A 22,318-nucleotide genomic window follows, 5' to 3' on the forward strand; every position below is an offset into this window, starting at 1 on the left:
ACCTCTCTTTCAGGAGCAGCAAAGACCAAGATTTTTTTCCACGCAAAGCCAGCCAAAAAATTACTGAAATGGTTGTTTTAACAATCAAAGCTAACTGGGAGAGAACAAAAGAACTCCAGATGCATGTACACACACATCCATCCATCTGTCCATGTCCTCCTATGGCCTCCGATGAGCCAACTTTCACTTAAAGAAAGCCTCTTACATTGGTGAGAAAACAGGCAGCAAATTTTTTTGCTGCTGTAAAACTTGAAACAATCTAGGTTTCAGGGAGGAGTGTGAAATGAGTGTAACTTGCATGACAATTTCAGAGGGTACCATTAAGTCTAATGCACATGGAATAGCAGAAAAGAGGTTAGATTTCTTTTGAAGGAGCCACTCTCATTTCCTGAATACCAACTTGCTGTCTTACTGGCTACTTCTCGAAGCACGGCTGTTGCCGAGGCTCCTTGAGACCGATGGGCTTAGGTTCCAGAGGGGCTGTTATGAAAGCCCACAAGCACGCAATATTGCTGCACTTGCTGCTATTCACTTGTCAGTACTTAATTAACAAATACAAATGCAGAGTTGTGCTGAAATCCAAAAAGATACTTTGGTATGGAAAAAACTTAATGTGAGGAAGTTGCTTGTTAAACAGAGAGGAATTTGTTGTTCAGCTGCACTCGAAACACAAGAAAAGGGAAAAAAAACATTAATGTGTGCCAGGGCAAAAGTGCCACTGTCTTGGCAAGAAAAAGAAACATTTGCAAGCTTCTGAGTTGGTATTTGAACAATGAGGAAGCAAATGAACTAGAAAAACTGCTTGATGGGCTGCTGAGGAGAATCCTCCCGGCCCCCCACATACACTGGTTTTTGGGTTGTCTTATACCCAGATAGGATGGACTGATGGTACAACAAATAACATCTGACACACAAGTTGTACAAAAAAACATGGTATCAAGAACAGAATTCAAAATGGGCTGAACACCTTGAATTCAAAGGCAATCAGAGAAGTGGCAAAAATATAATAAACTACCACCATTCATTTTTACCAGAAGATGTTAGGTATTGAAAACAAAACTCTGTAAGATTTTTCACACAGTTGCTATCCCAGTATAGGCTGATACAACATAAAAAAACCCCAAAACACCAAAACCAAAACCAAACAAAGCTTCAACCTGAATCCCAGGTTGAAGATCAAGGTGGGAAGAAACCTTAAGTCTGGCTGTCTTTAGTAAATTACCCCTAATCCTTCATCAGAAGTCCACCCTTCTTCAGTTTTATCCCAAGTTTCTAGCTGAGAACTTCTCAAATTGCTATTAATGGTTTGGAGCTTTCTTCACATATTGCAGATGCCAAAATTCCTCATTGCTAAGATGTTCATTTGTATTTCCTTTTAATCCTTCTCCTGCACAAATCAAATATCTAAATATTGCCTGTGTCAAAGTAAATATTTTAAAACATATATACTTCACTTGGGGCTGGTGGGAGGGGCGGGCTGCAACTGTTTGCAGTCCAGGAGCTTCACATTACTGGATCCTTCCTAGCGTGGCAGATGCCAGGTCAGTGTGCGTGCTCACACACAGCATCCCAGGTACACAGTGCATCTACGTCCTTCCCAGCACCTGTGATTCCTGACCTTCTACTCCTGGTTTGCTTCTAAACACTTTTAAAGCAAGAGCACCCTGTTCAAATGCTCAGTGTTTCAGTGTTTGCTAAGCAGTACATTGTATTAGTGAATGCTTTCACTGTGGGTTAAAATTCTCAGATGCAGATGATACAATGCACTGAGAAGTATTGGCTGGGGAAAAAAAAGCCTGTCATACATAGCAGGACTACCGATAATGTGCAGTATATTACACTCCAGCAAAAATGACTAATGTCAGAGCTAAACAGAAATGATTCGTATGGTTGAGACAAGTAGAATAAAATATGTATTTTAAGTAAATCAGTTTTTAGGAATACCAGGCACAGGTTAATCCTTTATAAATATGTTCACAGAGTACATTAGACACCAGCCCGCCTACACAAAATGAATGCAGCACACACTCTGATGTATTACAGAAGCAGGATAAATGAGGGAACTCTTCTGTGTTTGATCTGGTTCTGCTCTGTAATTCAGAGATACTGGAGATGGGTGGTGAGTTTCCCATTGATCCCAAAAGAACCAATACTGTTGAATCCTGTGAAATGTAAGCTTTGTAGAGGATTGCAGGCTATGCACGAAGGACGTTGTAGCTTTAGGGGCATATTCTCTTCTGGGGAATGTGTGTAACTGGCATTCACAAGAGTCATACACATCCTGGGGAAACTAGACCCTGTAGCTTAACAATAGTGAAAATGCATGCCTTGCTCCACAGGCAATTATATCATCTCATTGCTACATCTGCTTATCAAAAGATAGATTTCCAGCAGATAATAAATGAACCTGGAAACGAATGTCTTGAGAATTTTGAAACAATGCTAAATCTGACACACATCAGCATTTTAAAATGCAGCAAAATGCAGTCAGAGCATCAATCCAAGTTTAAGATATTTTAGATAGAAAACACAGGGCTAGCACATAGATGTGGGAATAATCAATTCCAGTTGTGTGTGTGTCCCCCCCATTCTTTCCAGCTTTTTAAACCACTTACACCACTCCTTGCCTCTCTGAACTGTATTTTGCATATGGTGGAGGTGTTAATGCACAGTTACTGCACAACGGGGTTGTGAATTTTAGTTAATGAAAGCTTTTAAAGGCACAATGAAATCTTCAGATGAAAGGCAACAAAGAAGTGCAAAGTATTATTATAGCCTAGCCTAAGTTTTACTGAGAGCATTCTTATACATGATGGACACAGCATAAATATGTATTATGGATGATAACCTCCCTGTAAAGGCTAATTCCCACTCCTGAGGCTGCCAGAGGCAAGGGGTGGCAGTCTTATAAGACTTAATAAAGTCTCATAATGTTTTCATCCTATTCCTACCCCCAGGAGCTAGAAGAGGACCTCTGTATACATTCTGAATCCTTAATGAATAGCATGGCCATCCCGGCATATCGCGTGCACAATTAGATCACAAGGACTGCAGACCAAGATGGTTCAGTGAACGCTTAAAGGCAGAGACAAATATAGGAAGAACAGCAAATGCTGCAGTTCCAGTCACAGCAGTGTGGCATACAGTGAGTTTACAGTGTGTGTTTGTATGCTGTCTATGGAAGAGGTAAGCAAAGGGACAGAAATCTGCTTGTCGTTTTCCTTGATAATTTTTGCTAAAATTCAAGAAATTGTGCATGAAAACAAAAAGGAACCATTAAGACAGTCTGTATTTTGCAAAGGTGAGAAAGGGATAGCTGTCAACAGGATGTGGATGAAGGCTCCAGTAACCTGTTTGGAAAAAAATCTAGCACCAGAATAAAGGTACAACAGCTTACCAGGCTGAGAAAGGATGGGATCTGCTGCTCTGAATGATGGTTTGATCTGTTACGATGGGAGTGAAGTCTTCAGCTGGAAAAATACTATTCTGCTTCCTGGGTCTGGAAGAGCTAACATTGTTCTAAAGGCTGCATCCCTCTGATCAGCTGCCCTGTTTCACTGATCATAGTTTAAGTGATCTGTAGCCTCCTTCTTTTTCTGCCTCTCTTCAGAGGAAAGACTGCAGCTTCATTTCATTTATTATTTGCATGTTTTTCTTAGCAGTTTACTCTCAGCAGCTTCTGATTTAACCTTACATGTTCTGAAGTTCAGGAAAAGCCTAAAAAGACAATTTTTAGATTGGTACCTTGTATTTTCAAAGTAATAGCAGGCACCTCACGCATACATCTCATGTTCCACCCTTTTGGTAAATGTATTCTAACACTCTTAACTTACCTGCTTTAAAAGGACTGGCATGTTGAACCAGCTGGCCTTTTTCCACTGCTATAGCTTTTCATGTTACATTCTGCTGCTCCAATTTCTGTATTTTCCCTGCATTTTGCAAGACAAAATGCAGAAGTTTAAAGGCTCATAATGTTTATGTGACAAAATCTTACTGCTAAGTACAGTATTACTGACGGATTAGTTTAATGCAATAGCATAATGTAATTTAATTATAGTAATAGTGCACAGCAACAATCTTACTACTTATGTCAGATTGTGAGACATTCTCTCTTAAAAGCTTCATCATTATTATTTAGTTTTTAGGTTTAGTTCCACAGTATCCCCCCCTCCACACACATTAAATTAATTTTATAGGTGTAGAAGAAGAAACATTAGGTAAATTGCTCCAATTTTGCCACTGTAAGATTCCATAAGAATTCACAATACTAACTGAAAACCTATTTTGCATCATGAGACAATAGTCAGCCAACCTGTGGTGAAAGCCTGTAGCCTTCTGGGCATAAGTCCTCAGACCTGCATGCTGCTGTTTCAAAAAAAAAAAAAAATCCCAAGCAAAAAAAAAGGATCATTCCACCAAGTCTACCTTTTGTATTTACCTGAGAGCTTTTAATGTAGATTGATCTGAATTCCTGTGCCAGCCATGAACTACTTCTACATTCACGTAAACTATTGTAGCTCAGGGCTCCAGCTTTTTCAGCCCACAGCTTCCACTGATTTCAGCTGTGGTTGACAGCAGTTCTGAATATCCAGCCCACAATAACTCCTATTTCTAAAGTGTTTTCTATCTGAAGACCACAGAATTTTCTATCAGTGTTAATTTAGCCTCACAACAGCTCCAGAAAGACAGAAAAATGCATCTTCAGCCAGCACAGCTGTATGCAAAGCGAACATCTGTCCATTGCCAAATTCAGTTTAGCTAATAATAAAAAACCCCACACACTTTATTTTCTTTTCGAGACAGGACCAGACTGCAAGGGAAAGCCTGGTGAGGATTTCCATGCTTTAAAAAGGGAAACAGGCAGAGACTGAATTTCCTAAGGTCACTGAGGAAATGTGTGGCAGCACTAGGAAAAGAACCCAGTACTCGAGCAGCCAAGAGACCATCTTCACAGCCAAAAATGGATGTTTTTTTCTCTGGAGCGTGACTGCATTAGCTCTGTCGTGGTGACATAACAGCACAGACAGAGAAAGCTCTGTGGATTTAGTGGCAATTAAGTTGGATAAGGTTAATTTCTGGTTGGCAGAGAGATGTTGTCTTTTTGTAATTGCATCATGACAAAAGCTCTTCTTGTCTTATTTCAGTAACAAGAAGCTAGGTAATGTGAACTAGCTAAATCACTGCAAACCACTGCTTTTTTAGAGGGGGTAACAAAGGTGTACCCTTTTTCTTGAAACTATGGAAACTGCAAAATAGTCCTGCTGTATGCTGACCTGTTGCTGTTCATTTACTAGCTCACCCAAGGTTTTTTAAGATCCAATTGTATCTATTTTTCAGTGTATACATTTATTTAGGTGTGAGGCTACAGCCACACACCCTGGGATCAGTACTGCAATGCTTGACTCTTAGGGGCTCATACAGCTTAAGAAACCCATAGGTCCGCCAAAGCCAGCATCTCCACACAGAAGTAGGTTGTGTGCAAGGGACCTAGATTTCTGCTTCTTTCAAGGTGTCTGGAAGAATCAAGAGTGAATGCACACCTATCTCTCTCTGACTTCACAACTTGTATGAGTGCATGGAAGTATCCATGTCCAGTGGTCCCTTTTACTGCAACACACCAGCATAAGGAGGAGATAAACTGTGCTAGACTTCCTCACTCCTTTTCAAGCCTCAACAGTATATTTAAGAGCAGTTCTGTGCTTGAGAGATTAAAATTCACAGCCTTTTTCTATTTGATTTTGTATAGAGATTTGAACCCTGGATCAATCTTTTGCAGCAAATGCTTGCTAAAAGCTAGCCTATTCACTGCTTTACAATACCAAAGGCCACCTGTGAAATCTATGGCATCTTTGCAAGCTAGAAAAAGAATTATATGCCAATTCACTTGTGCCTTAATTTTAGCATGCAGCAGAAGCCCTTTCTCTAGCCAGCCTCTTCTACTGCAGCAACACTCTGTACTCAGCAGAAACCTGGACTTTTGATAGAAGTGGCACCATTTTTACACCTCTATGCCTTGGTATTATTCATACTGTGTACCATTTGCTACCAAAAGCCTCTGCATTCCTTAAAGCTTTGTCTCAGAAGAAGAAAGAAATCCGGGTCAAACTCCTTGCATCAAAGCAAGCTGGTGGGGGATTTCAACCTTTGTCTTAGCTCCACATCTTAGGTGACTGTTCGGAAGATTTAAGGGCACTAAGAAAACATTGTCCTCTTTGCTGTGTTTTGCATGAAACTTTATAATAACTGAAAAGCAAGAAGTTGTTCCTAGCTTAAGATTACTAGAGTAAATTAGGTCACCTGAGCTGCTTTTGTAGACAAGATGATGTACATACGGCAAAGTCTCTTCCTCCCATTGATAACATTGTTCCCTTGCCTATACATGTTGGTTTGGAAATGAACCTAGAGTCACTGTCTATTTAAAGCGAAACTCCTGATTATGAGTCTTTCTGCTATATTTTTTCCCCTTTTCTTTCCCCCCCTCCTCACCATTCAGGTGCAGTGAACAACTTCCGCGCTGCTGTGAGCTTGACTCCTAGCCTCAAGATCTCATCCTCCCTAGTGTTGTCTGGATATCAGGTTTTTCAACCCCCAGTTCTTCCTCACAGGTAGGAAGCACATCACAACTCATTAGTAATTTACTGCTACAGTAATTTTTATAATTACTGCCAGGAGGCCTCATTAAATTTGATCTAATGAATAAATATTGTATTTTTCAACGTGATTACCAGAACAGCTTAAGCTGAGTGCCATAAACAATTATTTTCTTCAATACGCAGTATGTCAGTGAGTATTGATTTTTATTTTGCAAAGAATTTACTGTATTCCTATCCATGGCTAGCAAGTAATAAATAGCCAGCTCTCTGAAGTGTCAATTGCCACGGAGCAGATGGCAAAACAGAAATTGGGGTATCTGTTGCAAAAAGTAAAATAATACACATTAGTGAAGATAAAGGGTTTGTCTGGAGGTCAAGGAGGAGTGCTCCAATGTGCGTCTCTCTCCTAACCCTCAAGAAAGCAGCCTGCTTTAGTCCAGTGTCTCTAATTTGTAAGTCATTGATACCAAAAAATTTAGGATGTCTTAGCAGGATACAACAAAGCATTTTATCTCAGAGAACTAACATGTGAACAAACAACAATGCCTTATGTTTCATTTGCTTTTAGATCAATTGATCAGATGAAACATTCTTCTAACAGGTTTAAGAAAAACACAGAAATATGCAGTATGCTGAACGTGAACCTATAGCTCAAACCAAGGCTGCAAATTATATTTACTTTCCAGTATCATTAACACCTTTTTCAGCAATTGCAGGTTTTAGCGTACAAACCTCTTTGAACTGTAACAAAAGGCATGCATTGCCAATGTCTTAGGATATACATCAGAAGAGCTCAGCATCAGGAGAAAACCCTTGAAATTTCTGTCATCTAAGAATACCTTCTGCACCTCCAGCTACGTGGTACCACATTAGATAGATCCAACTCCATAGCTCAAGCACTGCTTAAATAATTTTTAAGCAGATTTATCTACATCAACAAATACCACTGCTAGCCTGTGCCATCAGGTTTTTTTGTTTAATTGTCTTTCATTTAGGGCAAGAGATAAAGGTGTGTAGGTAAACCCAGGGTCACTAAGGGCAATTCATATACCTGAAAGGATTTTTTTTCTATTTAATGGACATTTTTGAATGAGCTGCATTTTCTCTCCTGTTTAGTTTAAGGAAGCCTGGGGAGTCTTGAGATTGTTAGCTCATTATCTCCACTGAGTCTCCTTGCTGTGGCCAAACTGTGAGCTGGTCTCCACCAAATTTCACTGGAATGAGTACAGTGCGGTTCCTGATATGTATCTGTATGTCAGCAGAACAGCCTCTGACTTTCACCAACATGCAACTTCTCCCCCTTACACATTACCTCCAAGCAAACTGTGGGCAATTAACTCTACACAGGGCTTTAGTACTAGATCCACCTTAGTTGCTGCTTCACTCCACAGCATCTATATCTCATGACAACATTTGCTCTCCTAAAGTCCCTTCAGTACCTGGGTACTGTTGTGACAGATGTGGAGGATCCTCAGTCTCACCAAAATCGGCAGACAAGTACCTATGCTTCCAGAGAGACTGCCAAACAAAACATAACCCCCCTCACCTCACTAGTGGTGGGATTTGGTGGCACTTGCTGAATGATCCTTGCACAAAGAGCAACTACAAGACAGGTTCTCTTCTCCTTTGTATTTTTGGTGCTCCATGTCCCAGAAACACACTAACCACAGCACTGCAGAACTCAGTACAACTACAGGTAAAAGTAATTTTAACAGTGCCCTGCACTACTGTGGCCTGGCACCTCCGGTACCTCTCTTCTACTCCAATGACTCTATTTTCTGAGGAAAAAGGTCAATGTGGTTTAGGGTGCCAGGCAAACACCAAGAAAACGTTGCTCAGAAATTGAGGTAGAAAGGATCATAGAATGGTTTGGGTTGGAAATGACCTCAAAGATCATCTAGCTCCAACCCCCCCGTTACAGGCAGGGACAGCCTCCACTAGACCACGTTGCCCAAAGCCTCATCCAACCTGGCCTTGAACACTTCCAGGGATGGGGTCTCCACAATCTCTCTGGGCAACCTGTTCCAGTGCCTCACCACCCTCACAGTAAAGAATTTCTTTCTAACATTTCATCTAAAGCGACCCTCCTTCAGCTTAAACTCATTACCCCTTGTCCTGTCACTACACTCCCTGATAAACAGTCCCTCTCCATCTTTCCTGTAGGCCCCCTTCAGGTACTGGTAAGCTGCAATTAGATCTCCCCGGAGCCTTCTTTTCTCCAGGCTGAACAATCCCAACTCTCTCAGCCTGTCCTCATAGCAGAGGTGCTCCAGCCCTCTGATCAGCTTCGTGGTCCTCCTCTGGACTCTCTCCAACAGCTCAATGTCTCTCCTATACTGGGACCCCCCAGAGCTGGACGCAGTACTCCAGGTGGGATCTCACAAGAGCGGAATAGAGGGGCAGAATCACCTCCCTCAACCTGCTGTCACACTTCTTTTGATGCAGCCCAGGACTGTGGGGAGGATTTGAGTGTTTTATACAAACTAAGCCATTTATCATAGGGACTTCTGAGAATCTCTTTTACAAAATCCCTGCCTTCTTGCATATCACACAGCAAGCTGTAGCATGCCAGGGGGAGCAAGGGCACTCCAGTGAGGCTGGCTGTTTCACTAGATAGCAGGGAACCCTAAGACATGGCAGGAATCACATCTCCTTGTGGATCCCAACATATTAAATGTATAACGTGATATCTATACAGGGAAAAACAGAAGCTAGATTTCAGCAGTCAGGCTTAATTAGCCTGATATCAGCCAAACTGTTCACCTCATCTATAACTTTTCCTCAGAACTGAAATAAACAAACCAGATGCTAGACATGAGCTCTTGGAAACTGGAAAAACAGGTAGGAAGAAATAAAGAAAGAAATAAATATGTCAAAGAAATAAACTCTTCTTGCAAGGAGAAAGGGTGTATATCTCCAGTCTGTGCTTAGAAGGTACATGAAAAAAAACAACAAACAAACCAACCAAAGAAACCAAACCACCACATTATTCCTTGCTGTGGGTAAGTCTGCACATCTTGATGAAAATTAATTGTAATCATGTTAAGAATATTCAATTGTTAATTTTTTTCTAAAGCTGGCTTTAGTTATGTGGGTGAATGGGTTTTGGTCTTACAGCTGAAGAAAAAGTGCCTTGCTTAAGACCATACCAGAAGGCTTAACAGAACACTGTATCTGTATGCTGTAATGGGCACATAGATACCATATATAGTGGTGTATTTTTATTTACTGGAGGTACTCTTCAGCTTTTTGTAGTGCAGATGCTGTTTTCTAGCCACAGCAACCATTTGAAAAACAGAAGTTACTTCTCCCAGAGAAAACCGGGATTATATCAAAGCAATTCAGTTCCTCACAACAAAACTCTGTGCTTGGTTTCCAATACCAAAAATGTAACATCACAACTTTTTCATAAGAATTAAATGGAAACAGAAATAAAGGGGGAAGAAAAAGCTTTTAGAGTGTTAACTCTCCACGGCAGGAGGAAGCCAGCATGGGCATTGAGCTCGGCACACTCATTCCCTTCTCCCTGCTGAAAGGGATACAAAAAGAACTCTGGCTAAGCATTTATTTTTCTGCTAATGTGAAAGTTTTCTTTTAAAGAGGAAGCAGATTGAACAGAGCACGAGAAAAGAATTTGACTCTGGCTTATTTCCAAAGGTTTTTTTTCCTGATGATTCACTGTTATCACTTGTATTCACATTACAACCAGCGTCAAAAAGAAATACCCAAAACCAACCCCCCCCCTACACCCAACAACAAAAAACCCATAGCACAAAAGCACTAAGAAATAGGATCTTTCCTACTGCTAAATTCTGCTAATAAGCTATGTAAGAAGAGAATCACATAAGATAAGAGTGCCTATATGTTCATTCACGTTTCAGTAGTAACATAGCTAAGGCTCTAGATCTGGAACTTTAGAGCACATCTAAAGATGGTGAATCTCCAAGGTATTAAACAAAATGGTTGACGCTGACTGAACTTAGAGGAGTTTGGGTATTCAGTGAGGAAACGTAACTGCTAATTCTCTGAAAACATGAACAATACAAATTTTCATATTTGTGGGAGCTCCTCTCACCCTCAGCCCTGGTGGCAGTCAATTGTGAATGCCCACTTTATGTAGCAATTCACAAACATATCAATTTTACATGGGCACTCAAGCTAAAAGGAAGTAAAGCAAGACCAAAAGAAGGAGTGCTGGTAGGATTGCTTTGTTATGTACATGATTAAAAGAAAATGAGGATGCTTGCTATAGGCTTCTGTTACTTACACCTCTTGACACAACCTAGCACACAATTTCATTCTCCCTGCCTGCAATATTAACAGGTAAGGATATAAAGCTAACTTAAGCCCAAACACAAATCTACAATTTCAGGAATGTTTTGTTTCCATTTTCAGGAGTAGATAAGTTTTACTGCAGACATACTCCTGGAGAAAGACTATACATGAGTACAGCTCATTGCAGTAGGATCTACAGTTCAACTGATTTTTTTTTTTTCTAGTTTTCTAGTGATCAGCACAAATACTACTAAAGTACTACTAATAAAAGAGACAGGTGCCTTCTTACCCTACCCTGACAATACCATGACTTTTGGTTTATTTTTTTCACGTAACAGAACTCTGCCATCCTTGCAACCAGAGCTCAATCAATTCTAGCTGGAAGAAAGCCTGTACTGAACAGCTGCAAGTAGAGCTACAGTTATATTAAACAAGATCTATGCTCTAGACATGTTTTCATACAAATTCAATATCCACAACTTCTTATAAATATCGGTCACAATTGGATTCACAATTCCCTCCTCACTTCCCAGTTTCAGGCCTCCTACCACTAGCACTGATCGTTGTGTTTTGGGGTCAAAACATAGAATTCCCCCTCCCGTTTGCCACCTCCACCCTAAAGAGTTTGGGGTTTTTGTTTGCTTTTTATTTTGTTGTTGTTTTTTACACCCATCTAGGAGCCCCAGGCTTATTAGTTGGAAGGAGTGAGAGACCCAAGCATGAAAGCGTGATGCTGTCCTCTCTTAACGTTTGGAGCCCACATCTATGACACAGCCCAGCATTACCTGAGTGCTGGCATTTAGCCCCAAAGACCAGCCAGCCTGTACTTGACAGAGAAAGCCCTTTTTACTCGCTTTTAGTTGTGAGGCCAAGAACATGAAAGAACAGCAGGCAGCATTTCCAAAATCCCCACACTAGCTTATGCCATTAGCCGTGCAAGAACCGCAGTAGCAAAAAGCCGTAAGAGAACAAACTGGTTTATGCCAGCAGAGGTCAGCGGGTGACTCTCTTGCCAAATGTTTCAGATGCACGTTGTGCATTACAGATAGGTTTCAACATCAGCTATGTTCCCTCACCCTGGAACGCTGAAAGCCACTCTTTGACTAGATGCAACCATTTTGCCCTTTTTGATTCCGTTAGGCTACCTAAGCAAATGACGATGATGCTTTGTTACTATCTCCTTGCTGTTCTCTTCAAAACGTGTTATTAGGTTTCTGGCAGACAAAATTAAAGTATATTAGCCCATGAGGCTAAGAAGCAAGAAGGGCTATTTTCCAAAGCTGATGCCTATTTTTAAAATTTCCGTTGCAGCTCCCTACACTAATGTAACTGGTTAAGTGGCCAAGTGTGTCGCTCTGGAATGTAGCATATGCTACTTCATCAGCCTGTAAAGCAACAATTCAATGCTATTTTTGTAACTTACAGTTAATGAAAAAGTTTGCTTAATAGGTATGGAAGACAAAAATCCTTCTCTCGAGATTTGAAGAGGTCTAATGCTTCAACAACTCACAAGCAAGACAAGGAAGAAGCAAATAATGTATATTAATATATACTAATCTAAGAGAATCTTCTGATAGTAAGGAGGTTTTAGCCAATTCCATCAGTAGATACTGTATCATTGTAATGAAAAGTTTACTCGTAAGCAAGCTTGGGGTTTTATTTACATATTTAACTTCAAAAAAAAAAAAAAGGCAGCTAGTGCCATTCAAGCATGGTCAGTTCTCAGACTATTACATAGCCACCTGCCATCACAGGGAATAAAGGTTCAAGGAATTCAAAAGTGCAATTTGCCTATCAATCTTTTCAGTATTCTATTTCTAGCACTTATAAATGATTACACCAGGTTAAAAAAAAATTAGAAGTTATACCAGACCTAGGCACAAGATCATCTGGCCCTAAAGCTAAGAATAGTGTGGGAATATCAACTCATACAGCCTTTTTCAATAAATTAAGTCATTCTACCTTACACATGAGCTTAGTTCTTCTGTTCTTCCTTTAACAGTGATACTCTGTTGCCATGCATCTTTGTTTCTAAAGCTGACAGGATCTTTTCCTCATGAAGTTTCTTAAATTGCTGTCCATTTGCTGCAGGTATAAATCATGAGCTCTTTAACTATTTGTGAAGTTAGTATCAACACTACTTAAGTAGCTGTGGTACAGAAGCTTGGGGAAAAAGGTGTATTGAGACACCTCAAAACCATCACATAAACATACTACACAATTACATACAAATTTACTCTCACATCACCAGCAGCGTGATGAAAGATAATGTATCTAAACAAAGCTTTTAGGTGAGAGTAACATGAGGATTTTACCAGTAGAGTATCTGGGGACAGCTGTCACTGCTTGATCGCTTCTTTCCTGTTTCCTCTCTCACTACAGGCCAGCTTTGTGTAGTCTTCTGCCAGTCTCACGTGACTCCTCTCACTAGGCCCAGCTACACTGACGCAAAAGCAAGCAGCATAAGTATCAAAAACAGTCTTCAGCACTGTCGGCCTGCAATCAAGGCCCCCCAGGTAATTCTCTGCTTCAGCACAGAGCTCCTGAGAGAAGTTACTTAAGTTTGTTTGGAAATAAATATATATATACACACACATATATAGTGGCAAGCACCTGACTTTGACTTGTGTCCAAAACGATAATATCCTCCTCAGCTCAGGATGTAGGCATCTAGTTTAAAAAGAATGTAGGAAAAAAAGCAGAAGGGTAAGCACATAGCACACGTGCTTAAGGCCTGTATTTGGCTTGAACGCAGTGCCTATATAGTTCTACCATCACAAGTTAGTCATCAGGTACCAAACAATGCAATCCAACCAGCATGAATTGGTTCAGGGACACAGGGCTGAGAGAAACATGTCCTAGTCCCACTGCTTCCCCAGGTATGATGGGAGCAACCGACTCCTCTACTTCACAACAAAAGTTTACCTGAAAGGTGGTAAAACCTAAGCACAGCTCTAATGGGCTTTTTAAAAACAGTTAAGAGGCAAAAATTCTAACCCAGAAAATTTTTATTTTCAAAATACTTTGTACAGAACATCGTAGATCTGAGTAAATCTAAATACAGCAATCTGTGATATGATGCAAAAGTTTGCTTTTAGCACAGTCCTTTCACACTCTAGCAATCAGAAGGCAAGCCCAGCAATTAGGAGGAAAAAAAAAAAATTGCTCTTATCTGTCAGAACATGTACTTCTAGAGTTCCTTCTTCACAAAATGTACCTAGAGGGTAGAGCACTCTCCACCTCAGATTGCACAGCTATTCACACTATAAAAACAAAGAGAGGACAGGAGATTTTCAATAGGACAGATTATTTATGAAACAGAACTGCAAGTCTGAGACATAAATATCTTTTGTTTCTAAATTCCTCTCTTCTCCCCTCCCACACACACTGATGCAATTCCCAGAAAGGTATAAACTGTGGATCATAATGTATACACGCAGTGCAAATACTGTGCAAGCAGAGAAGTCTAAACCCATGTTTTGTTCTAGTGCTCAATAAAAGTAAGTCGATTCTTCTGCTATTCAACTGTACATTATTTATAACATTGCATTCTAAATCTTATACAAAGCTTATACAGTAGTTTCCATAACCAAACTAAGCACATTTATACACTTTGTGGTTCTCTGGATGCAATTTTCATGGCACCTTCTTTTCTACAGCACTGAGTACACAAGATCCCATCCCCACAGCACATTAGAATTCTTCGGCTCCATTTTTGCTGTACTCATGCTTTATTAAAAATATCATGCGAAATATCCTTTTACAATCATGCGGAGCCAGATACAGAAATATGGTTGGACTGTTAAGAAGGAGACCACAGCACTAACCACATTTCTAAGTGCTCACAAACCATATGCAACCCATTACATCTCCCTTTTTATTTATTTTTAAAAGCCTTTTTGATGAGGCAGTCGTTCTTCCTCACGTGTTACTACAACCAGGGTGTCTCTTGAGAACATTATCTATTTATGTTTATGCTGCTCTATGCGACTGGAATAACTCACTTCAAGCTGGAAGTCCTTGCTTTTCAACTTTTTTCAGAGGTAAAATATCTCAGGCTTCTGATTCCAGTGATTATTTGTCATTGCTCCCTTTCCTGATAACCAAATTCAACAAGTTACCATCTTTCATCCACTTGTAGTTGACCAACAGCCACGTGAACCACTACCCCTTTACTTAACCAAGCCCTAGTCTGGAGGTATCCCTCTTCCTCAGGACCAGCGCCAATTCTGCAAAGAAGCAACTCTGCAGTTGCAGCAAAAGCAGGGAGAACCCACAAAAACATAATTTAACAAAGGGTACATTCTGTTTTAGACAGTGGACACTCCACAATGTATACCAGTACACTCACATCACTGTCATCACTAGGCAATGCTAGTGCTGCGGTAGCTTTCAGCAGTGGCCTCCTCATCTGAGCAAAAATACAATGTGCCACCCCCAACTGCTTCTGCTGCATTTTTTAAGTTGCTTGGAGAATCTCTCTTAAAATGGCCAATGCGCACTTTGAGTACTCTATAAAACCAAATATTAGTGCTTGGAGACTGCTCAGCTACAGCTTTTAGAGCTTCCTTTTTGAACTGAAGAATGCATTGTTGTTTTAGAGAATTCTTACCTTCTATTTGATCATTTACGTTCAGTAAAAGTCTGTATTGCAGCAGAAGTTGGCCTGGAGTTAAGCACATACCTTTACTCGCTTAACAGTGCCCTGAATTTTCAGAACATCTGTATCTTTTTGTGATCAGCTTCAAAGCATAAATAAACCTGCAGCACAGATCACTGCATGAATGAAACTCCAATGGCTTAAAGCCCCATCTCCTTTCAGGAAGAAAAAAAGTTATTGGCAGGAAAGCAAGGACTGATGCTATGTGATTTGCAAAGTTGTTTAAAAAGAAAACAATGGCCTGTGGGCAAAGACCTTCATTAAACAGTTTTCTCAAGTATGATTTGCACTGAGATAAGTGAAAGTTCTTTATCCTTTTTTACCCAAAAGGGGAGGGAAGGCAGGCACTGGCTTTGTAATCTTATTTGATTAAACAATTCACTGTAGGCAATAATATGACATTGGTGAAAGAGTACGTAATTTAAAGGCAGTCACAGCTTCAGTCTTCCATTCCAAGTTCTTGTTTCAGACTGAAAGACAAGTAGAAACATGAGTTAGCTTGTAGCAAAACACTGTTTGGAAACTCTTTAGACAAACTAGGGGAAGCCCTGACAATAAACACAGCTGAAGTTGAAAGCCAAAATACAGAGTGGATATACCACTTGTTTTGGTTAAGAACCAACGTGTCAGAAAAATCATATGGCAAAATCTCAGATTCTAAAGGCAACATGGACTGATCTTGAGATTTACCTGACAAACTGGGAGGTGCAGAGATCTCCTCTCCCAGTTTTGAGCTGCTTATCCCACTTAGAGCAGAGCCATACCTCTGACACAATGGCATGCTTACCTTTTCAAGTAGGCATGGACATTGTCATAGCCATGGTACTTGGCCAGATAGACCAGGACACCTGTAGCACATCGTCCATCTCGCTGTCTGCAGAAGCTACAGTTGCAGATTCCACGACATGGTGGGCACCTCCAGGTCTAAAAAAAGACAGACAATAAGCCTTTTTAACTGAATTGGAATGCCAGACACAATTCACACCTGCAACCTAAGAGGGCCCTGCTCCACACAGAGTTCTACAGTGAACATCGGCACTGCAGAAGTTGTCTAAACCAGTGCAAGAGTACAAATTCTTCAGCCTGTAAGGGATTAAAAACTCTCCTTTGCCTGCCTTGCACATAACCACAGGAAGTATTCCACTGTGCTCAACTCCTGCACCGCTTCCACAGACCACAACAGCAGCACTTTGTCCACAATACAGTTCCTTTCCACAGGGCATTAAGCACTAATACAAGGCAAAAGAGAACACTATTCTGATGCTCAAATACAAGAATATTTTGGCAGCTGCTCTGCTCTCCTAGTTTACTCCTCCAAATAAAGCTACAGAAGTAGTAACTACAATGAGTTCTACACAACACAAGGTACTGTGATCCCATTTGAATCAAACCAGGACTGCATTATGTACTACAGCACTGTAAGCAGTCCCCCTATTAAAACTCTTTCGCTATGAGTAACCAACGCACCTCTGGTCAAGTTAAACACAATAAAGCCAATATTCAAAATTGTCTTACCGGATCCAGCAATGCCGTTCTGACATCCTCCCCATACCTATTGCGGAGACATGGCCCACAAAATTGGCCCCGTACTCCTATGCAATCAGGGTTACGACAATTTGTCTTGGTGTCTATGGTTTTCTGGCGACACTGATGACAGGTGGATCCCTAGAAAGTAGTTCAGGAAACCAGACATTAAAGATGTCTCTTTAGTTAGGAGAACAGAACATTTACAAAGCAATCTCTTTGGCAGCTAGCAATGCTTAACCTAAAACAGAAAGTCACCTTGCAAGTTTGAACCAAGACCGTTTTAACATTGAATCTTCAATATCTGTTAATTACTTTCCTCAGCTGGTATCACCTAGGTACTACAGTTGTTCCAGGGCAAAACCAAGCTAACTGGCTTGGTAAAGGCCATTCTATAAACTCAGGGAAAGATAAGAGATGATGTTTCAAGATCTCAGGCATACTTCTCCCAAAAATCATATCCTTCCTCTCAGCAAGGAAGAGTCTGCTCTATTTGATGCTAAACCTCAAGCAGGAAACAACAAGTAAGTGACTTCACAAAGTATGCGTTTCACAAAGTTGGAATATACTTACCATGGCCCTGTTATATACTTTGTCTCTTGCAGAACTACAAATATTATTCAGCTCTTCCGCTGTTATCTCCTCAACTGGGCGCACAATGTGTGGAAAAGCCATGGCACCACGGTGACCCCTCCTGGGAGTTCGGGCTTCATGCTGAATAGTAAAGACATGATACTTTTAGTATTAGTTTCAGCAAAAGCTCTACATAAACAAGGTGGGGATCTTCAAAGCAGTGCCAAAATCTCGAATACCCATTATATATTTAAATAAGAGATAACAGATCTTTGCAAAGACAAATGATACACACGCAGCTTTAGCACCTTCACTTGATCTGTCACCTTCAGGGTGCAAAAATGCTACTGGATCTTATGTAATTGCTGCTGGAGTACAAGAGGAAGTGATTTTTCAAGGATAAGATGGGGGAAAATGGAGAACACATACAAGATGTTATTTTCTGTACTTCTTCCCAGGCCATGGCATACTCATCATCTTGATGAACTCCATATGAATTGCTCTGTATGAATTGCTATTTTCTTGAAGGGATACAAAACCACCTTCATGATCAACAGGAGACCTAGAACCTCAACATACCTCCAGGTATTCATCAGACATCCGTCGTCTTCTCACTAATATATACCGGTCATCATCATCCTCTTCTGGTAAAGGAGTAGGAGGACCTTCAATCAGGGACCTGGATCTTGTGTGAGGCCGAGAACTTCTGTCTGGGTTCCTCCTCAAAGCACTTCTGGGCAATGAACGTCTTGGAAGTCGCTTTGGTCCCTGGTAAAGTTTAAAGGCTCCTAATTAAACAGGTGAAGACCCAAACAGCTCCTATCCCTCCTATGAATTTCTCCCCCAAAAAGACATGCCTTCCTTCTGTCTTTCCCAAAGATGAAGTCTCCCCGCATCCCAAATCAGAAAACACAAGGTAAAAACATCCTAGGCAAATTCATCTTGGGCATTTTGCTAGCTGCAGAGAAATAGTCAAAAGCACATTTGTGTCCATGCAGATCTAAGATACATTAATTCCCCACGCAGCAGCAGAACTCTTTGTCTATGAGGAGTTGTGACTTTTAGTGTTGTTCCCATCCTCACACAGCTTACAGGTAAATCAACAGTGAAATTCATTACATTGCCAACTCACAACCCAACCTTCTTTAAGGACCTAGTTAGGCCAAATGCCAGGTGTTTTTAAAAGCTCCAAACTCACAGAATATTCAGGCTTGAGCTTCAAAGCCTAAGCTGCCTCCCCCTTATCTCCAGCCTTTGTATAAATACATATTTACACAGCACCTTGTTTAGTTTTATTGGCCTGTGGAGACACCCAACCTTTATGAATTAATCTGTTCTGCTTTACATAGTGGCAAATCAAAAGATAATTGCACAATGAGGATACCTGTTTTAGGAAGCAATAAAATTCTGAACTGGACTTTGATTTACATGGTTTATAAAGTTTTTTAATTGAAAGTCCTGTTTTGTAATGTCAGAATCTGACTCTCAGAAATCTGAAGGCAATATAGTAAGTTTATACTTACATGATTGACAGTTGGCAATGATTTTCTCTCACCAAAGATACCAGAAACATTTTGCAACTCAGCCATTAGTTTTGCAAGCTAACAAGGGAAAGCAAAAAGGAAACAGAGCCTTAAATGGGGTGTTTATGTGCTGTTACAGACTATTAGATTAGGGCAATTGGCTAGAAGTACAATTACTTAAAGGAAATGCAGTCACTCTTCAAGTTTTTACTTTTATGTCTTATTTATGTTCCAGTAGCTGCAAGTAATTTAAAAATGCTTAAACTTATTATGTTGAAGCCCTATTCTTTAGGCTTGCAGCCTATGGATTTTCACATGCCAGTGGACATAAAGTATCAGATTTAAATATTAGGAATGTAAATTCCTCTTAATGCATTCACATAATTCCCATTAGAGTTAACCTGAATGACCAAAGAGGTCCCCTAAGAGTTGGGGGCGGGGGGGGGGGAGGAAGAAGGGAAGGCCCCCAGGGGGACATTGAGTACTTGCCATTGCTTTGTTTTCCTTTATGTTTAAAGCTCTTTTCTCTAAAAATATGGCACCCTTTTCTTCAGAGTCAGAGTCCGAATCTGGAGCAGGCACCAGCTTTTCAGGAAGAGGTTCCATTTCACCCTTCCTCCTCTCCGATCTTCGAGGTGGAAACTTCATGGCTACTTTTAGAGGAACAGGGCATTTCTGCCGTCTCTGAGCTACCTCACTCTCAGCACTTGTATCATTCTCCTCTGAATCCGATTCTAATTTCTGTTAACAAACCAGAACGGAAGCGTATAAATGCAAGTGAGTTGGCTCTACAATTAAATATAGTTTGACAATTTTTGGGTGGTGCTTAAAGAGGCTATCTGGCTGAAATTTAGATGTTTTAGATGTCCTAGTGTTCTAGTATACTTTAAAGGGGGGGGGGGGGGAGGGGGATAAAAAAGACTCAGGGAGAGCCACACCATATTGCAACATATCAGAAAAAAAGGAGTTTAGTTTCAGTTATAGCAGTCTTAGCTGTCACTTGCAGGTCTAATAGCAAAGATAGTTTGTGTGAGAAAGAATTGCCTTTAAAGGCCTTGATTTTGCAACATAGTGTACTTGGCTGTAAAAAAAGCCACAACAAAGTTCTCAGCACAGTGTCAAACCCAAGTTTGTAAGTTGTCAAGAATAGTCATGTCACAGTATCAACGATATCAAGTGAAAACTTCCTTCTAGAGCCAGCCAATGAAATAATTATGAATAAAATCCCAATATTTTATTTTCTTTGAATTCTGATGCCTTGCTTACAACCTTTGCAAGAACCAAGGGTTCAGTGAGGACAGAAATTAATTTGTTTAGTTAAAAGCTCATTTTACAATAGGCTTTGACTTTTAGGTTTAGACTCAATAATACGATAGTCTTATTTTGGTCATAGGTAACAACAGGCTTCCTGCTTCATATGAATAGACCATCAGTCTCAAATAGCAATCCCTATTTGCACAGGGTTTTTATTAAACCAGGTATGTGGTTCTGGTTGCCAATTATGTGCAGTTATCAATTCCTTTTTCTTACTATCTATTCCAGCTTTGCCTCCTACTTATTCTCTTTACTGTTGTGTATTATTTAACTTAGACACGTTCTCTTCCATACATTATTCTTTTCTAGTCATTCCTCGGCATGTTCTGAAGTTACGACAAACATGGTACTACTTCTGTCTTCTCTACTAAACACCAACAGCCGGTCTTTTTAAGCAATCAAGCTACTCTTGCACTGACATCAAGGAAAAGCAAGAAGGCGGATTTCACCACCTATCACTATTTCTCTACTGCTGAAGTACAGCATTTCCTGTTACACTGTCAGAGAGCAGGTTCGACTGGACGTCAATATACACAGAAATTTCTCAGGTTTGCTGGAGTCCATGAACTAACATAACATTTCATATCGAGGAAACCAAAAATGTTAGAATCTAACAGAGTAACACCCAGCAAGGACAGTTTTAAGAGGTATTATATTTCAAAATCCATATGACAGATTTTATTCTGAATTTGTAAAGCTCAGGATCTTGGGGGCTTTTTACAGAGACAAAAAGAAAATGAAACTATGGCTACTTAGACTGTACATTAAAATAAATAAAAGTATGTATGCGTCTTTCTGACAAGATTTGACTTTCAAGCTGAAGCTGAAAGCCGAATTATTTTTCAATTAAGAATGTGTAAGAATTTAAATTCAAAATGGCAAACAAAATCAATTGTCTTACCAATGCATCTTGAATCTCATTTTCAGAAAAGCCGCAGAAAGATTCATCATCAGAGGCTTCGTGAAAAATTTTTGCCAGCTCTTCTCTAATATCCGACCTAAACTTGCATTTCTGTGAAGAATAAAATATCCTTTAACTGAAGTTGTACAGAAAATGATTGAAATTTACAAGTGCAACGTAAGCAAATAGCTTTTTTAATAAAGAAAAAAAATAGTTAAGGCATTTAACAAGTGGTTTCAGAACTGCAGTTGCAAATTATCAGGCATGTTAGGTTAGGTGACATTTCAAAGGCTAGAATAAAGAGCTAATCTGTTTCCAACAATTGCCACGTAGAAGCACAAGTGAAGAATGAAATGAAATCACAGCATATAGCATAGATTTATAACTACTATGTAAAAACATAAGCGGAGCAAGCAGTTTTAATCGTGCACAAAACATTTACTAGCTTTATCAAGCTTTACATTTTTGCAAACTTCACAAGCACTCCCCATTCAGTTTTATTTGCTCTTGTACTGTACTTACCGTGTTTGCAAAATTATCAGAACCAAAACTGTCACAACTGTCATCAGAGGATGAGGATGTTTCCATGGGAATCAGTTTCGTATTTCGGAATGCTATGAAGTTTTTCCTTCCTGAACCTCGGCGCTGCAAAAGGACAATGGCAACATCGTTAATGAAAGACACCTAGTGTAGCATACTAGCTCTTAAGAACATCCTTCAATTGAAGTTTAAGAGGTTCGAACATTAAGATGTTTAACAGGCTTGAATACAAGTCAGCAGAATTATCATCAGCATTGAAATAATTCCTAAGTTAGAAATGGAAATAGTTTCTGCTCTGATACATTTCTGATCATCGGTAGAGATGAATTTTGTTGAGTATTTAGAAAAACTTCTTTTATGCAAACAGCCAAGTGAAAACATACACAAAAATCATATCCTTTTCCATTTATCATAG

At 40.0% G+C, this 22,318-nt stretch overlaps 1 protein-coding gene and 1 long non-coding RNA gene across 3 annotated transcripts in view; both read right to left on the reverse strand.

The window, feature by feature from the left end:
- LOC142602352 (uncharacterized) overlaps positions 1–13,537 on the reverse strand; it is a 46,393-nt gene extending 32,856 nt beyond the window's left edge. The window contains exons 1-3 of the long non-coding RNA XR_012836080.1: positions 13,482–13,537; positions 3,834–3,929; positions 3,398–3,717 (exon numbers count right to left, since the gene is read on the reverse strand). This is a non-coding gene — a long non-coding RNA (uncharacterized LOC142602352). The remainder of the gene's footprint in view (positions 1–3,397; positions 3,718–3,833; positions 3,930–13,481) is intronic.
- Positions 13,538–13,858: 321 nt separating this feature from the next.
- Positions 13,859–22,031, reverse strand: CDCA7 (cell division cycle associated 7). Of its 2 annotated transcripts, XR_012836079.1 has the most exons (10): positions 21,886–22,031; positions 21,364–21,474; positions 19,638–19,889; positions 19,149–19,226; positions 18,205–18,393; positions 17,626–17,766; positions 17,044–17,193; positions 16,316–16,452; positions 14,873–15,998; positions 13,859–14,131 (listed from the first exon to the last, which is right to left on the reverse strand). XR_012836079.1 is itself a non-coding variant. In XM_010303993.2 (9 exons), the coding sequence occupies exons 1-9, from the start codon at positions 21,949–21,951 to the stop codon at positions 15,968–15,970; spliced, it is 1,155 nt and encodes a 384-aa protein (XP_010302295.1). In that variant the 5' UTR covers positions 21,952–22,031; the 3' UTR covers positions 13,859–15,967. The 2 variants fall into 2 exon arrangements, 1 of the variants encoding a protein (XP_010302295.1); XM_010303993.2 differs by having other exon boundaries at positions 13,859–15,998.
- Between the last annotated feature and the right edge of the window lie 287 nt (positions 22,032–22,318).

The sequence above is a fragment of the Balearica regulorum genome, chromosome 6, assembly GCF_011004875.1.
Source record: "Balearica regulorum gibbericeps isolate bBalReg1 chromosome 6, bBalReg1.pri, whole genome shotgun sequence".
NCBI classification, from domain to species: Eukaryota; Metazoa; Chordata; class Aves; order Gruiformes; family Gruidae; genus Balearica; species Balearica regulorum.